Source organism: Alexandromys fortis, unplaced genomic scaffold, assembly GCF_014885135.2.
Source record: "Alexandromys fortis isolate MF-2015 unplaced genomic scaffold, M_Fortis_MF-2015_v1.1 scaffold_5, whole genome shotgun sequence".
Classification (NCBI taxonomy): Eukaryota; Metazoa; Chordata; class Mammalia; order Rodentia; family Cricetidae; genus Alexandromys; species Alexandromys fortis.
Window position 1 is genome coordinate 30,830,077 of NW_026067924.1, and position 19,208 is coordinate 30,849,284.

General features: G+C 37.9%; 1 protein-coding gene across 1 annotated transcript in view; it reads right to left on the reverse strand.

Moving 5' to 3' along the window:
- Window positions 1–1,379: 1,379 nt before the first annotated feature.
- Window positions 1,380–19,208, reverse strand: part of LOC126501690 (prostaglandin-E(2) 9-reductase-like) — a 27,461-nt gene continuing 9,632 nt past the window's right edge. The window contains exons 2-10 of the mRNA XM_050142511.1: window positions 15,466–15,614; window positions 11,806–11,973; window positions 10,705–10,821; window positions 10,087–10,164; window positions 9,602–9,724; window positions 6,254–6,363; window positions 5,581–5,746; window positions 2,954–3,036; window positions 1,380–1,984 (exon numbers count right to left, since the gene is read on the reverse strand). Coding sequence (XP_049998468.1) covers window positions 1,942–1,984; window positions 2,954–3,036; window positions 5,581–5,746; window positions 6,254–6,363; window positions 9,602–9,724; window positions 10,087–10,164; window positions 10,705–10,821; window positions 11,806–11,973; window positions 15,466–15,546 — 969 coding nt within the window. The 5' untranslated portion in view covers window positions 15,547–15,614 and the 3' untranslated portion in view covers window positions 1,380–1,941. The remainder of the gene's footprint in view (window positions 1,985–2,953; window positions 3,037–5,580; window positions 5,747–6,253; window positions 6,364–9,601; window positions 9,725–10,086; window positions 10,165–10,704; window positions 10,822–11,805; window positions 11,974–15,465; window positions 15,615–19,208) is intronic.

The window sequence follows — 19,208 nt, forward strand, 5'->3', positions numbered from 1 at the left end:
AAAAAAAAAAAAAAAAAAAAAAAAAAAAAAAAAAAAAAAAAAAAACCTTAGACCTCCAGTTTTCCCATCATAGGAACAAAGACTCATTACAAGGAGTGACTGAAGGCCCTCTTCAAGAATGGGGAGAGTAGCCTAAAGGTTTTTGCTGCTCAGAGACTGAGACAATTACCTAAAAGCAGAAATGCAGTTGGATTCTTACCCATCAGAGAAATCTTTTTTATTTTGATTAAAATCGATTTTTTAGTTCACTATAAGGTGTTAAGAAAAGTTGGACATTTCTGATGAGTTCTTGGATTTGGCATATTTAATAAGAAATTTAGATTTTGATACAGCCAAATTTTTTTTTTCAAAAAACCAGGCCAATTAAAAAAGGGCATTCCCAACCCTGGTGATCTTCCTCCACCCCTTTAATTGGGAGATTGTAGCATTTATATTCACAAAGCATTATCTAATTGTAGATAAACTCTTGATAGAAACTTGGCTCAGAGATACACCACCTAGAGGTACTTTCTCCCTTAACCCTTTGCTTACAGAAATCAGCAGTCAAAAATGGGTTTGAGCCTTTTCCTCCTAGGCACCTAAGACATGGACATGTATGATTAAAATGCATATACCAAAGACAAGTAAGTCTGGGAATGGGAAAGTGTTTACCTAAGGCAGACACAATCATCTATCCCTTGAAAAAGCACAGTCTTTATTAAAATTAATAAACAGGAAGGACTCATGGTGGCTCACAAATGTGAGCCTATTGCCACCTTGTCTAATGGTCAAAGAGTTTGGAGGTTGCTCAAAATGGTTGACAAGGGTAGCTACACATCCCCATTCAGGATGTGTTTACTTGGTTCTTTTGACATTAAAATGGTTCATACAAGTAGATCCCTTCCATCCTGACAGATGGTCAGGATATGCAAGCATACTTCAGATACTTCTTTTGTAATATGAGGTTACCTGGAGAGTGACGCCTTCAAGATACTTGGTTTAGGGTGACTTTACTGCCTAAACCACAGAATGCTAATGACTTGATATCAAAATGTTAAGGCAATTAACTGCTCAAGCTGTCCATTGTATCATGTTAAAGACGTCTTTTGCTGCCTTCATCTCCCTTTTAGATTGGGATATAAAAGTGTATGGAAAATTAAACATGGACAATTTCAGTATTCACTGGAATGCTTCCCTGGATTCTATGGTTTCTGTTTTATTAATTTTCATGTGTCTTCATATTATTTATGCATATTTCTAAATCCCCATGCTGCTACCCTGGAAAGAGGTGTTTTTGTCAAGGCTGGTCCCCAACACCTGTACCTACAATCACATACTTCATAAACACACAAAAAATAAAGTATTTGAAAAGATGATGTGTATCAAATCCAAGTTTATTTTTAAAACTAAGAAGGTTGAACACAGAACAAGTATTTAGGAGTTTTCAGTTGTCAGTTAATTTGATTTTCAGCCTCTCAATCAGTACTCAGTGGGGCCAGTACTATTCCCTTTATTTGAAGAAAGACATTAGGTTTAGCCCTCAACTCTGACTCTTGGAAGGAAAGTTTTCTTTATCTATTCGATAAACCCATCAATTACCCATATATCTCAGATAGGATTGTCCAATTCTCATCACCTTAATTCCATGCACCCAATTGCTAATCCTTCAAAGCTGGTTGTCTACAGCATTCTCCGTCAACATTCAAATTATAGTTTCCTTGAGCTCAGATGAGTCAGAGGGAAACAAATTATGCAAATGAAAGACAATAGTGGTGCTTTACTTGCACCTCACAGAGACAAATCTCATCGTTTAGAGTATCACAAAAACACCATACCCATCTCTGTTGATCTGATTGATTATGGGCTGACACACTACATTGACCAGAGGTGATGTCCAGTCAGTATCAATGGCACCTCCCACATTGCTACCATCAAGGTGGCGTCACAACAAAGGCTTATATATTAATATTCATCTGAATATGGATAATCAGGGTGGGCAGAAGTACTGTAATGAGAAAGAAAACGTATAGAACAAGTTTAGACTGTAGAGAGAATGACTCTCCTTCTGACTGCTATCACAATAAAGGGTTTGTATTTGCTTGCTACAATCTTACTGTCACAAAAAGTCTGCATAGCAATTGTTTGTTTATCCAAACTAAATTATTTCACTCTAGTTCTCCTTCTTGAAAGGTAAAAGAACTTTGATATTCAAATGTACAAGCATATTCTTTTCCATCACCTACATACATCATCAGTTTACCAAAGCAATATCTCATCCTCATTCCGTATTTCGATGCAAACAGAATCTGATAATAATTTGTGTACAACATTTCTATAGATATTTATCTAAATATATATATGTGTGTGTATATACATATATATGTATATATGCACATGTAAGTATGTATATAAAGTTTAGTGTTGGTAATCCAAAATCCATAATTCAATAAGCTTTAACTCACTATCATATATAACACACTATAGCTAATTAGAAATGAAAATGACAAAATTATGAGATATACTTCCACGTCCAAGAAACTCATTACATACTTTGTAGGTCTCTATACTTGAAAAACAAGACAAAATATAAAATGATAAAAATAATTTATTTAAAATAACTAATTTGATGTTTTTTGGATCCTTCTAAATAAGCTACAATAAAATCCACTAAGTATATCCATTATATAGTTGTCAAATATAGTGGCTTATATATTGATATAAAGTCAGCAATATTGGCTGACCTTCCGACTGTGGAATAGTAAGTACAGAAGCCCAAATGTAGCACTACAAGCTAACCCTGATTACATGCACCCTGTTAATGAATCAGACAGATCTCTGTGAAGAACTTGGGACCAGAATCCCTAAAACTCCTGTCTCACACTGACCCCATTACCCAGTATTAAGACTACTCTAAAATACCACATTAAATTCAACATCATAAAGCAAATTGAGCAATGCTTTTTCCAGTACTTACATTTTAGCAGTAGAATATCGGTAATTTTTGTTCAGGCTATCGATAACTGCCATGTCCTCTTCTGGCAACTGGAACTCAAAAACCTGTCACATAAGTAGACAGATTTTAGAATGTCTTTGACAATCTGAAAAGCACAAGCTAATCAGACTAAAAGTTGTGGGGATAAGAGCTTCCAAAGGACGTTTAAGAGAATAGCAACAAAAAGAATACAAGTTATTAAGCAAATGAATCTCAGCCTTTTGCTAAGATCAAATGAAACTATTAATGAATACCAAATGAAAGACGAATGCAAGTATATTACTATGTACAATATATTTAAATTTCACTTTACTACAGGCAATATCAGATCTCAAAAGAGCCTGGAAAAGAAACCAAATTGACAAATGAAAAGATTACAGGATCAATCGCATGCAAGAGCTGGAGGAACCTAATGATCATGTTTTATTTAATTTTTTTATTTATTTATTTATTTATTTATTTATTTATTTATTTATTTATTGAGATAGCTCTCTCTGTAGCTTTGGACCCTGCCCTTGAATTCACTCTGTAGACCAGGCTGGCCTCACTTTGAACTCACAGAGATCTGCCTGCCTCTGCTTCCTGAGTGCTGGGATTAAAAGAATGTGCCACCAACACCTAGCATGATCACTTTAAAACATATGAGTTAGTAACAATTATCATGGATAGAGTAGGCTTTGTACATTCAATCAATGAAGGATTAGAATGTAAACAAATGAACCTTTCTTATATAATCAGAAATTTCCCAAATACAGATTATAATTTGTTTAAGGGATCCAAAGGCAGGCTCACAAAGGATGTCACTATTGAAATTTGCAACACTTGAAGCATCAAAATTATTTTCAGTTATTACTAAACCATCAACATGAGAGGTCCCTTCAATATGCATTCTTTATAAATAGAGGAAGAAAGAAATAGAAACAAAAGTATCCATAATGTATTAGTTGATGAATCTAGGTAATAGGTATCAATTTATTATTTTTAACTAACTTCTATAAATTTGAGCATTATCAAAGCAAAATGAACATTATCAAAATCGACCTAAATTATTAAGTTCAAACTGACAGAATATTTACAAATGCTTTAATGGATAGAGTAAAAATTTACTTAATAATATTAAATAAGATCTAAAATTCAGAAATGTATGCCTAAATCATATTTAAAAGCTTGCAATGTAAAAAAAATAGATCATGTTTCAATGCATGAGGCAGCATTGGGAAAGTGTGATGTCGAGTTTTATCTGACCAGATGTAGTCAATAAGCACAAACACGTTTAAGTAAAAAACATAAAAATCATAATAAAGCAAGCATGGTGGCACAGCTCCATGTTATAGAAATTGCTCTAGATTCAATCTCTAAGACTAAAACTGGAAGTTATAAATCAAACACCAACTTTCTAATACAATGATCACAAAAGAGAAAAGCAAACACAACAGTTAAAAGAAAGTGGGTCGATTTTATGGCTAGAAGTGTAAGTGTCATTTTACAAAAACTACATATTTTTTACATCCTTCCCTGTTTTACATAGCACTCCAAAACTTGCTTTGAAATAAAGACCAGTTGTGAAAAAAATTATCACTTGTATAGAATGTAATTGCTACACATATAAAAAAGAATAATATTCATTGACCACAAAGTAAAGTCATGAATGGTGTGAGCACAGTAAGGGAGAGATTCTAGCACATAAATATATATCATAAAACTAATGAAAACGTGCATGAACTATGAGGAAGATACTTCAACAAACAATTCTGAATCTGAAAAGCAAACATTGAGAATACATGAATGTGGTGAACGGACTGTAAAGTGCCTCTTTCCCCGACTCTTCTAGTTTCTGAGGACATACACTTTTGTAATATGAACTTGCAAGGTTTTCTTTTTTCCAGTATGGGATCATGTCTCTCTCCCATCCCTTGAGGTTTGCCGGGCCTGTAACTTATAATGACCCACAGAGCGTGAAAACATTGATAATGTGGCAGTGTTAAGCTTAGAAATGAAAGGAGTTTTCGAGTATCCGGTCCTATCTGAATGTGGAGTGCACCTGTAATCCTAGCTCTTGGGAGGCTAACAGCAGAGGACAGTGAGTCTGAGGTTAGCCTAGATTGCAGAGAGACTGCCTGAGAAAAGACACAAGAAAGAACAATAGCATTCATTTCTTTGTTGTAAACTTGTACCTTGCAACTGGTTTACTAGACAACTACTACAGGTAACAGTACTTTCCTACATGAAAATAAAGACAACCCACAGAGTGAATCAATATATGAAGACTATTCTTTATGGCATCAAGGACATATAAAGTAAATTTTTAATGAAGGTTGAAAATCACACAGTCTGATAACCTCACTCCAGAGAATGAATGAAAGGTGTGCGTGTATACAAGACTACAGAGCACATTGTTATCTTAAAGAGGAAACAAAGTCAGTTTTAATCCTCTACAGCCATGAACCCAGAGTGCTATTGTAGAGAAGAAAATGCTCATGCATACACTTGAAACACATATGCCTAGGGAATGCCAGGCACAGTCGCCTGACACCAGCATACTGGAAGCTTGAAAACAAGCCTTCAAGGGAGAAACACTACACAGGAACCCTGATGCCCATAGTCTTCACCTTCATATTCTCTTTGATCCGCTTCTCATTGAAACTCTTGGCAATAACCACAATCCCACGCTGCAGTAGATAACGGAGGGAAATTAGGGCTGGAGTTTTTTTGTGCTTCTCAGCCATAGCACCAAGAATTGGATCTTCCAAAAGATATGGGGCATTCTCATCTACCCTGAAAAGAAAGGAATGTTAACTACTTGAGGTTAAGATTTGACGTGTTAGGAGTCTTACAAAACACATGGATTTGCTCACTCTGGACCTAGGACTATTAAAATATGACTCCAAAATCAGTAATAATAGCATCATCTGGAACATTTTCAGAATTGTATGTTGATGTTACCTAGATATGGAAATAACCAGGCTACCTTAAAGATAGACAAATATATTTTATTTATTATAAGGGGAAAGCTTATATGCCACAGGAATGGAAGATCCAGGCTTTCCTAGACCACGGAGGAAGCTACACAGAGAGTGCACGTTGGTGGTGTTTAAGTTATCTATGGCTAAACTAGGTTCCACATCTTAAAGATTATTGGTTAACAAGGCTTTCCTCATCACCTGTAGATTGTCCTCCCCCATCCTCAATCCTGTTGAGTTAATTCCAGAAAACTTGGGATTTCAAGACTGAAACTATTTTATATGTGCTTTTTAGGTATGATTTAGTTACAATTCTCATTACCAGTTCTTATATCGTTGGGTTCCTAGAGCACCATAGGCAACCAGAACAATGTCTTTTGACTTGCAGTAGTCCAAGAGCTTGCTCTGGTTGAGATATGGATGGCATTCTACCTGTAGATGAACGAGACAAAAAGATTTCAGATTATAGAAAACCTCAAATATCCATGAAAAAGAAGTGTTTATAAGTAAAAGAAGAGGAAAAGTCTACACTATGTAAAATATGAGTAGAAAATCTCAACTTCAAGTAATGGTCCTCTTTTAAAAACTAAAATCATCCCTGAGGTGAACTGACTGGACCACTGAATGCAGATACAATGAGAAAATATGAAGTACAGATAGGGCACAGAGAATAAGCTCATCAAGCCTCGGATTTGATTTACACCATAAAGCAAGAATTTGGCTGAAAACACATGAGAGCAGGTATGGAGGACAAAAGAGTAAATTTGTAGGGATTCTGCTGGTGACATTTGGGTATATTTGGGCGTCAAAGCAATCAGGGGTTGGCAAGGGGATGAAAGGGCTTGCCATGCATGCCTGGTGACCTAAGTTCTATTACAGAACCCACATAAAGCTGGAAGGAGAAAGCCAACTCCACAAGGTTGTCCTCTGACCTTCACACAGACACCATTGCATTCATGCCTGCCTACACACACAGCCACACACGGACATACACATGGACACACACAGAAAGATACAGAGACAGACAGACAGTATTCATATACATACACACAAAAAAAATTTAATTGTGTTTTAAAAATCCCCAGAGTGCCAAACAGTGCTGGTGCATGCCTTATAACCCCAAAATTTGGGAGGCAGAAGCAGGTAGATCTCTGTGAGTTTGAGGCCAATCTGCTCTACAGAGTGAGTTCCAGGACAGCCAGGGCTACACAAAGAAACTCTATCCCAAAAAACAAACACACACACACACACAAAACCCTCCACGGGAAGATTGTACAAATTATTTATACAATGTCACATGGTCATCTTTGAATACATGCATACAAATAACATTACACAAAATCTTTATGTGTTCAGGAATGTATGTGTAAACACATATAATAATTACATAGTAACAAATACATACACACAGACAGACAACACAGATATCTGTCTCTAATGTGCTGCTATCAAAGTAGAAATTCACTCAGGTCATTGATAACAAAGGAAAAATAAGGCTTACCCCATTACTTAGGGATAGCTGTGGTTCATTTTCACTCCTTAATCAAAATTTTAGTTTTTATAGAGATTTATTTATTTATTTATTTATTTATTTATTTATTAACGATTTCTGCCTCCTCCCCGCCACCGCCTCCCATTTCCCTCCCCTTCCTCCAACCAAGCCCCCCTCCCTCGTCAGCCCAAAGAGCAATCAGGGTTCCCTGCCCTGTGGGAAGTCCAAGGACCACCCACCTCCATCCAGGTCTACATCCAAACTGCCTAGGCTCCCACAAAGCCAGTACGTGCAGTAGGGTCAAAAACCCATTGCCATTGTTCTTGAGTTCTCAGTAGTCCTCATTGTCTGCTATGTTCAGCGAGTCCGGTTTTATCCCATGCTTTTTCAGACCTAGGCCAGAACATCCCCCTTGTCTCAGTGTATGAGTGCACCCCTCGCGGTCCTGAGTTACTTGCTCGTGCTCTCTCTCCTTCTGCTCCTGATTTGGACCTTGAGATTTCTGTCCGGTGCTCCAATGTGGGTCTCTGTCTCTGTCTCCTTTCATCGCCTGATGAAGGTTAATATTCAGGAGGATGCCTATATGTTTTCCTTTGGGTTCACCTTCTTATTTAGCTTCTCTAGGATCACGAATTATAGGCTCAATGTCCTTTATTTATGGCTAGAAACCAAATATGAGTGAGTACACCCCATGTTCCTCTTTTTGGGTCTGGCTTACCTCACTCAGGATAGTGTTTTCTATTTCCGTCCATTTGCATGCAAAATTCAAGAAGTCAATGTCCTTTACTGCTGATATGTATATCTAATATGTATATATTCCATACTTTCAGAATCCAATGAAGAAAAAAACCAAACAAGTATCTTAAAATAAAAAATTAACCTCGGAAACACCCCAGTAAAACAGATAATTCAGGCAAAAATATACTAAGAGATGCATGAAATAGATTTCAATTATGGGAAAACCTGTGTTAAAACATGACTTCCCCATAGACATTCATCACCTGACAGGAGAGTAATAATTGAAGCAAAAGAAAACATCTTTTAAAAAAAAAACCTTCTCTGAATAACAAGAAGAGATGAGAGACCACATTATTAAAATCATAGAAGATAGAGAGGAAGTTACAACAGACACAATGAAATCCAGAGGATTGTTACAACATAATTTGAGAATTTACATCCTAAAAACCTGGAAAACATAGAAGTAAGCAAATCCCTAGACACATATGTCTTACCAAAGTAACTGACAAAATCGATAATAGCAATCCAACTAATGTAAACAAGTAGAACCCCAGGCCCAGAAGGATTCAGTACTGAATTCGACCACACCTTTAAAGAGCAATGTTCAGGTTAGCATTTGTGAACTTGACACAAGCTAGAGTTATCTAGAAATAGGAGTGTCGGTTGAGAAAATGCCTCTGTTGGTTGCCTGTAGGCAAATCCGTATGCCATTTTCCTGATGAATGATTGATGTCACGAGAAGACACCACCACAGGGCAGGTGGTACTGAAGTGTATAGGAAAGCAGGATGAGCACGCCACAGGAGCAAGTCAGTAAGCAGTCTTCCTTATGGTCTCGGCCTCAGTTCCTGACTCCAGGTTTCTGCTTGCAAGAACCTGCCCGGACTTCCCTCAGAGAAGGACTATAAGTTGCAAAATGAAATAAACACATTACTCTCCAAGTTTCTTGTGGTCATGGTCTTTTATTAGAGCAATAGAAAGCAACCAAGACAAGGTAACTGACACCAATGCTCCTCAAACTGTTCTATAAACTAGAAAGAGAAGGAACATCATAAAACTTACCTTACAAAGTCAGAATTAACCTCATGTAGAGGAAATGAGGTACCCTAGAAATGGACTTAGGAGCTGCCATTTGGGTGCTGGGAAATGAACCTCTTTCAGAGGAGCCATCGCCCCTCCATGACTCTTTCATTCTCGCAGCTTTTAGTCATTTTTCTGTATTACCCAATGCAACCCTCCTTGAGTACTTTTACATTTCCATATTCTTGTGTGCACAGGAGCACTGTGGCTCCCAGGCTTTTCCACAAACATTTAACCAAGCAGAAATACAATCAGCATTCTCTGCTCCACGAAGTTCAGGTAAATAAGAGAAGAGGATTGCGGCTAGTAATAAAAGAAGAAAAGAATGAAGAGCAGAAGAAAAAATACTGTAGATGCTCACCTGGTTGCACACAGGCTTGTACTTGAGCCCTGGCTTGTTCAGGATCATCTCCAGCAGTCTGCGGTTAAAGTTGGACACCCCAATGGACTTGGCCAACCCTGCATCCTTACACTTCTCCATGGCCTGGGTCAGGGGAAAGTTGATAAAAAATAATTTATGAAAGTGGCTGGAGAGGGTTATAAATACAAAGAAAGGAAAATAAAACATATGCACTAATTATTACCAGCTTAAAATACGGGCAGAAGATAAAGACAGAATGAATGCCTTGGGTCACCTAAGAAATCATATATTGAAACGTATTTCTCCCAATACTTTTCCAGTAGTCTCCAATATATTCCAATTATGCTGTCCTGCCTGTAACTGCAAAATAACCCTAGAAAAGATCATGTGTTTCATGATCTGAAGGTCCATATCTGACTCTCATATGCGATGCGATCTGACTCCCTCTCTTAACTTCCCCTGTGCTCTGTATTCCAAGTACTTACCTCCCAAGTGTCACGGAGATCCACTGTGTCAAATAATAATTTCCCATTTTCAACTGTTGGATTAAGATTGTTGTCTGGCTAGAATATAAACAGTCATTGTCACCATTTTACCAGTGTCATGACCTTCCACATTGCAATGTTCCCTAGTACACAGAAGGCTACTCCATAAGTTAGGCAGACCAGCATGCCACATTTTGCATCTGCAAAAGGCTTTGCATATGAAGTTAGAGGGAATATATAAAGTAACAGATTTCTTTTATTCTCTCACATCTATTATGTGTTAATTCACAAAATTTCCCAGATCTCTACAGTTATACTATTTGTCTTGCATTATTGTTTAATACCAATGTGATATCCCCTGAAGGAACATTCGTCTATCACTGAAAAAGTCACTAGTTTCAAAGGTCATGATCCCTAGTAAATAAGAAATTGTAGTCTTAACATGGTTACAGAATCAGTGTTCTCATCAGTGTTACTTTGCCTGAGCATCTCAAAGATCAGAGGTTCCAAACTTTTCCGCATTTAATTTTTTATCAGTTTATCTAAATAAATCACCAGCGAAATTAAATTTCATGCTGAGCCCTGGAGTAAAATAGGTATGAAATGCTGACTGCTTACCTTCATTGGCACTGGGAAATGAATAAGATAGAGGTCAACATAGTCCAGCTGAAGCTTTTTCAGTGACTTTTCCAAACAAACCCGGACCAGATCTGGCCTATGGCACGTGGAGGGGAGCTGCAATTGTTAGAGTGAGAGCTGTGATACATGAACACACTGCCCAAATTTGTGGATTTCTTTTACCCAAAATTGAGTCTTTTTCAACTGGTCAGAAACTGGTGACCACAGAGCAAAAATACTCTGTCTAGACTTAAGTTTTCCATTGTCTAATATGTTAATGTCAAGTCTGATACAAACCTGAGGTGTATTGATCAATCAATAGGAAAATTAATACTTGAGTAACATTGGATACAATAATAATAACAACCATTCTCTGAGTTATATTTCACAAGAGTTTACAAAGGAGGTTTGTCTCTTATCCTTTCATTCATTTAGTCAATGGGAAAGAGTTAATATTCCTATCATTTACATAAGTGAAAGGAAGTATTTTTGATATTTTAACATATATTAGATACAATACAAGACTCTATCAATGTTTCATGAGATACTTAGGACGCAATTTTTTTAAAGATTTATTTTTTTATTATGTATACAACATTCTGCCTCGATGTATGCCCACACGCCAGAGGAGGGCGCAAGATCTCAGTACAGATGGTTGTGAGCCACCATGTGGTTGCTGGGAATTGAACTCAGGACCTCTGGAAAAGCAGCCAGTGCTCTTAACCTCTGAGCCATCACTCCAGCCCCCAGGATGCAAATTTTTATTCTTCTCTATCACCAATGAAAGTGAAAATGGATGGTAAGAAACTTAAGTAATATTAGTCACCCAAGAGATAAGATATGAGATTGTTCTAAGATGCCAGTCTTATCATAGTTCTGTCCATGTTAGATAACACTGTTTTTAGGTGAGTATCAAAATAACACAATAATTTTATCCTAAGTTTACAAATTCAAACACAGTGGTGAGCAGAGATCCATTAGCTTCCTCTGTTTTCAACACCAGTTTAGCATATGTAATTAAACAGTAGACTAATATGTCTAGTTCAAATCATACTAGCATTTTATTCATTTGCACACCAGCATACCATATGTGTACAATACCTTTGAAGTATAGAATATATCTTCTCTCTTCACAGTACCATCAGCAATCTTGTCACGGATGGCCAGCCCTACTTCTTCCTCATTTTGGTACATATAAGCTGCATCAATATGGTGAAATCCAGCATCTATAGCTATCTTGGTGGCCTCTGTAATCACACACTTAGGAACCTAGAAAAGCAACCAGAGGGAATCTCTTGAGATCCATGTGATTGAATTAATTCTGAAACAGCTAGTTACTTTACAAAACCACAAGTTTCTGCTGTGTTAAGTGAGTTCTGTCTTGGGGGTGCTGCATCTTCCCAGGTTTGCCCAGCCCTTTTCCTCTCACATAATGAGAATTCGGCATCTGAGCCAAGTCTTCAGACTAAGACACTCATTAATCACTGCCATCCAAGGTCTTCAGGGACTCCTCCAGGTTCAGGGATCTGCTGGGAGGATTCCCAGGACTCAGTATACAACTGTAACAGTGCTTGTTATTTATAGAATAAGGTTATAAAGTAAAACAACCCCAAGACAATGTGCACAGCAAGAGGAACAGTATTGAACATTTCCCCTGGAGAAGTCACACAAACACACAAACTCCCCTCACGTTGCACTTCGAGTATACATGTATTCATTGTTCGCAGGAAATCTATTGAGAGCCTCAATTCCTAATTATTTAGCTGAGGATTTATATAGACATCCCCTGTCAGTACACTCTAAAATGTACTCTCCCAAGCAAAGCAGACCTTCAAAAATTCTGCTTTTTATGCAAACAGTTAAAAATATAGCTGTTCTTCTCTATTATGAAATGGTGATAATTAATATTGCCAGCTGTCAATCAGTATCTAGCTTTAAAATAAACACTGTAACACATAGCAGAATCCTGTCTTAATTCATTCTCCAACCACCCTTTCTGTATGGCTGAAGTAAATTCTAGCATTAAAATGTATTAGGCCAGGATATAGAGTTAATCATAAGAATTACTTTTATGATATATAAACAGAACTATTTAAGTAACTTTGCTTGATGCTCAGAGGAGACTTGAATTTGGGCCTTTGCTGGGGCTTTTGATATTTGAGGGTCTCTTTAAAACGGAATAAATGAACTTATGTAGAGATAATCTTTTTGGAGCCAGGCACAGAGTGTTATAGTTTTAATCTTAATTGTCCCCTGATGGATCAAGTGATTGAAACAAAAGGACTTTAACCTCACTAGGAGGTCAGTCCTCAGTTAATTTATGATTTGATTATATCATTGGGAAATGGTAGAAATGAGGAAAGATGTTTCATTGTCGGTATAATGAAGAGGTTGGCTAAAATTAGACATGTCATGGGGTTGAAGTATTTTGATCAATGTATATCACATGCACCAATCAAATTAGTGCAAAGGACATTTCTCTCTTCTTCATATTACATTTAGAATATTTGAGTTACTCTCCTCCACATATTAATAAAATAAAAATAGACCTGGTGGCACAGGTTGAGGCAAGAGATTCCTGAGTTCAAGAACTGAGTAAGCAACACAATGAGATCTTATCTCAAAATGTAGGTCTTTTTGTTAAACCTGGTGATGCTTTATATAACTTCTTTCCATAATAGAATATTTACATAGCATGATCCAGGGCTTAGGTTCAATCCCCTTTACTGAAATATATATCACCATAAAATATAGTCAACATTCTATTGATATGCCACAATTTAATCCTTATCTGTGTTTTTGTACCTATGTCCAACCTAATAATCACTATTCTACATTTCAGTCAAAAATGAGCTTTCATAAAAGTGGCGTTTGTATTTGATTTCTGTGATTCATTTATTTTTAAAATGTCCTGTAATTCATGCAGTTTATAAAAAATGATAAGAATTAATTTTTCTTTGTGGATTCTCAGTACTTTACTTTGTGTGTGTGTGGTGTGTGGGTGCGTGCATGCATGCAACATCTTAATAATTCATTGTTTGATGAGCACCTAAGTTAAACTCATATTTGTTACTAATGGGACTGCATCTATCACTCCAGTATACTAACTTTATTTCCTTTGTACAGGTGAAGGAGGTTATGGGTAGATCATATAAAAATTTTAATTTTAGGATTTATATATTGTCTTCTTTAGTGTTTGTACAAATTTACATTCCCATTAGGATGCTTGAGAGTTCTGCTCTTTCAGCATTCCATCAGTGTTTGTTTTCTGATGTCCCTTTTTAACAGACAATCTAAGGTGAACCATTATCTCATTGTAATCTTAAATTTCAAAACATGCTACCAAGCCATAATAAGCAAAGCAACATTGTATTATCCTGAAACAATGACATCAAAAAAAGAAAGCACAGAGCAAGCCTTCAAATCATTAATATAGGTAACATCTTTTATACATGTCCTCAGTGTAAATAGAAATGAAAATACATAAATAAAATCATCTATACTTAAGAAATATTTTTTACTTTTTGAGGAAAAAATTAAAGTGCATGATTTGCTAATTTTTAACTGTGAGATTATAATATAGCTTCTACATTTATCCCTGCCTTTTCCTCCCTACAAACCCTCACATGTATCCCTCCCTGCTCTCTTTTGTATTGATGCTTCTTTCTTCATTGTCATTACATGAATATATTTATATACATAAATACTTAAATATAATATGCTCAGTCTGTATAATGTTAATCATACATATATTTTTCAGGGCTGACCACTGGGTTTTGGATGACCAATCACTGTCTTCTACAATGGAGAAAACTATTTGTCCACTCTCAGTATTCCTTACTAGCATGTAGATCTTTGAGTAGGGTTTGTTTGCAGCAAGGGAATAACAGAATAAAGAAATTTCCTACAAATGAGAAGGAAATCATTGCCAAATGTCTTTCTATGAATGTTCACTTTGGTGACTTGGTTTGAATTTTTTTTAAAGAACCAAAAAAAAAATCCGGGTGTGTTGTGTTGGCATTTACAAAGGTAATTAGATGAAGAGGACTCTGACCAGATCATTAGATTAATCTCTTCATTTTATTTCTGTGTTGGGGAGTGGCAGAAAGTAGGGGTGTGATTTAATTGGAGGAAGTAGGAGCCTGGGACTGCATGCTTGGAATGCATGCTGGCCCTAGCTCCTTCCTTCGCTTCTCTTCCACCAAGAATAGAAAGAGGAGCAGCTGCCTCCACATATCCCACAAGCACCACCACCACCTTGATGTTCTGCTCAGGCAAAGCTGGCCAAGCAACAGCAAATTGGAGCTTGGGACCATAAGCTAAATCCAAAAAAAGAAAGAAAAACCACCCACCAATCTCTTCTTTGGGTTCTATGAGGTATTCTGACCACAGTAATGCAAAAAATAATGTATTATCTGGAAAATTATTACTATCCGGGGTACATAAAAAACTCAGAAAACTTTGTAACAGAATTCATTAAATAGAGAGGATGTGATCCGAATATACATTTCTCAAAAAATTCTGAAAATATGTGAGATACAAGACACTTAGTATCATGTACAAGCCTTTACTCAGACTTTATGCAGTGAGGGTTGTTATTGGGTTTTATCTATTGCACCCAGTTGGAAACAGGCTTGTGTTAGTCTTGAAACTGAACCTGAAGACAGAGCTAAGAATTATAGTCCTTATCCTCATGGTCAAACTCTCAGCTCCCACTAGAACTGTCTGCTTCCTTCTGAACTCCAAAATCACCATCCTTACCTCTTCTGGGGCATAGGTTCCAAAACCAAGAACAGGAATGTGGTGGCCATCATTTAGCTCTGCACAGAGTTTGGGATTCATTCTGGAATGCTCCACTTCTGTTTTCCTTGATGTTACTGGGTGCTGAGTAACAGGAAGATACACTGCAACTGTGGGGTGCAAGTTTAATCATTACTCATTTCCTGTCCAACCTTTAGACAGCAGGGTGTGGGGAAGAAGGTAACACAGCTCACATGCCTCTGAAAACTGGTACCAGCTCAATGATTTCATAAGAAAAAGAATCTGAGTAAAGTACTATATACTGATACATTATTTAGTCTTTATAAAATTTTCTCATTATAGTCTCCCACAAATTGTCTTCAAACAGAAAATTAATTGAACAATTACTGGCCATTTGTTACATTGAAAACCTCTCTACACCTATTCCCTTGTTTGAATTCGTGTTTTTCTGGCCGTGATGAAGCCCCTTCTTGGTTATACACTATAAAAAGAGTAAGCTATCACACACCACACACACAGTCACATTTAGAGAATTAAAGAAATGGGAGGAGGGTATATGGCTCAGTGACTAGGATCACTTGCTGTACAAGATGAGGACCCCAGCTCAGATTCCAGCTCCTACATAAAAGTCTGGGTGTGGCTGTATGCCTATATTTCTAGAGCTGCCAGGTAGGGACACACAAGACTCACTGGGATGCTGGCCAGAAGGTCTGGTTCCAGCTCCAGCAAGAAACTCTGTCTCAAACAATTAAGGCAGAGAGTAAGATAACAGTACACTCACAATTCTCCTCTGGTCCACACATGTTCATACACCACACATGCATATACTACTGCATATGAATAAACCTAAACACACTAAGCGCATTACTACAAACTGATTCAACTTCTCACACACTCACATTCACTTACTCACTAAATGTCTCTCTCTCTCTCTTTCTCTCTCTCTCTCTCTCTCTCTCTCTCTCTCTCTCTCACACACACACACACACACACACACATACACACACACACTAAAAGCACACAACACGCATATTGGATCCTAGGGATTGAACTCCAGGCTGGTTCGACAAGCACTCTTGCACACTCAGTCATCCTTTCAGTCCAAATATTAGCTACATATTCGCTTCTCTTAGTCTACATTTCTGCTAGGGAGAAGCTGATATCACCTTTCACTGTTAGTGCAGAAACTCAAGCTTCCCTAGGAGGTTAATTCATACTTAAAATGTACTTCAGGTAACTACCTGTGTGTTTACTGCTTGTGACTAATTCCCAAGGAAAACCTAAACACCACAATGAAGGAACTTCTTGCTTCATCCATCAAGGTCTAAATTCAACAAGAGCTATAATCACTGGGTCCTATTTCTTCTTCTCATTCTTCCATTTTCATTAGATTCAGAATGTCAGTCAAATGAAAGGTCATCATATCCCACTCACTCTCTCTACAGATTTACTGTGGTGGGGAGTCCCCTGCCATTTTCACCTATTGCCCTGCGTTCATAGCACCTATATAGGACCAGTGTGCACAAGAGTAAATTGCTTTGCATACGGGGATTATTTTAAATAAAGCCAGAGCCCCTTCTGCTCTGTAGTAAATCTAGATATTTCCAGGCCTTAAGTACCTTGCCAAGCAGGTCTGACAACTCTTCTATAGGAATGAGGTCAGAGAAAGTAGGAGCTATTAATTATTTGAAATACAGGATTGTTGTATTACTTGAGAATCAAGTAATCAGTCTCTCATCTGCTCTCCTTCCTTCCTGTTCCTGTTTTCCTATCTCCTCCTTTGTCCCTTCCTTCGGTCCTTTTTCCCCCTCTCCTGTAAGACTCAAAATTCCTTAAGTCTCTTAAGATGAGCATCCGTTGTTCAACGAATTGTACAAAGAACTGAATCCTTGACAACTCCATCAAGCCTCACAGACCAAGAAGAAAAACAGACCATCTCTTGACACTGAGGAGGCCAGAGGGCCTTTTGTTTCCAACATATTCTAATCTGTACTGCATGCATGACCTCACTCAATTCTGCCCTGCCCTGATTACATGCTCGTGATTTGGCTGGATTCTTCTACACCCAAATCTTGCTTACTTGTGAAGAAATAATAACAAAAGGACAAAAGACTTGTAAGGTTAGCCCAAGTAGTCTGAGTTCAGACGAGTGCCAACTTCATCATAATCCAATCTGCCCATGCTTGACTTGTATAGCAGTGACCCTGAACATTAATGTTTTTCCTTTTCTTCCCTTCATTTCTTTTCACTTACTGTGGCTTCTGCAGTGGACCTTTTGTGCCTGTTTTTTCAATTCTTTGGCCAAGAATAATTTTCCTCATAGCTGAAGCTCATTCTCAGTTACTGGTTCTGTGACTCCTTCAAGAGGAAGGAGGCACCATATGTGGGATCAAAGTTGGTAGCCACTCCATGGTTAGTCATTACAGAAAATGCTACATATAAAGAGACAACTGATTAGAACTTTGAGCCCGAGCACTATTCAACATATTCTATATCTGTCCCATCAGAACTGACTCCAGAGATATTGAAGGTCAGCTGTCTTGTGTTCAGCCCTTCCTTCTATGTATCTGGGTCCCCTAAAGGCAGAAGTGGGTCTGGGGATGAGTGTAGGTTAGTGCTGTCCTCACATGTGCAAAGCCCTGTGTTTGATCTCTACCACTAGAGAAGTAGCTATACTAATTCATGCCTATAATCCTAGCATGCAGGTAACAGAAGTTCAAGGTAAACCTTGGCTACTTATAATGTAGAAGACACTCTGGGTAATGTGAGATGCTGCCTCAAGAAATGTTTAGATAGAGACGGAGCTGGGAGGCGCAGGCGCCAGCAGACGGAGCTGGGAGGCGCAGGCTCCGGCAGACGGAGCTGGGAGGCGCAGGCAGGCAACGACGGCTGCCGCCGAGACTGGAGGGGACCAGCGCGGGCGGCAGAGGTCGCAGGCTGCAGGGACCAGCGCGCAACACCGAGAGCAGATAGCCCCACTACAATTAAATCAAAGAGGTAGGCCTTTGGTTGGCGAGGGCCCTGGCAAACAGGGAGCCGGGACCGGTTCCGGAAAACCCTTCTTAGGGGTGAGAGGGTTCTTGGCCCCCAGCAGGAGCCAGGAAACAGAGCGAGGGCAATTAGTAAGAGAAGCCTCTGGCCAGCAGAGAAACCTGATCTGATTTTAAAAGACCAATTAGATAGCATTGAAAGGAGGAGATGGGCAGGCGCCAAGGCAGAACATCACCCATTAATCAGAAAAACAACATGAAAACACCAGATCCCAAAGATCTTACAACAGAAAGATTTGAACACCCTAACACAGAAGAAGTGGAAAAAATTGACTTTATGAAAGCAATAGAATCCCTTAAAAAATATGTAATAAACACCCTTATAGAAATGGATGAGAAGAATAACAAAAAGTTCGAAGAATTAAGTAAATATGTACATGAGACCCTGGGAAACCAAGAAAAAACGATCAAACAGGTAATGGAAACAGTGCAAGAATTGAAAACTGAAAGGGAAGCAAGGAAGAGAACACAAAGGGAAGAACAGCTGGATATGGAAAATCTAGGCCAACGAGCAGAGTCTACAGAAACAAGCATAATCAATAGACTACAAGAGATAGAAGAAAGAATCTCAGATGCTGAGGACACCATAGAGAAAATAAATGCACTGATCAAAGAAAACAGCAAAGCCAACAAATTCTCATCACAAAACATTCAAGAAATATGGGACACAATAAAAAGACCAAACCTAAGAAT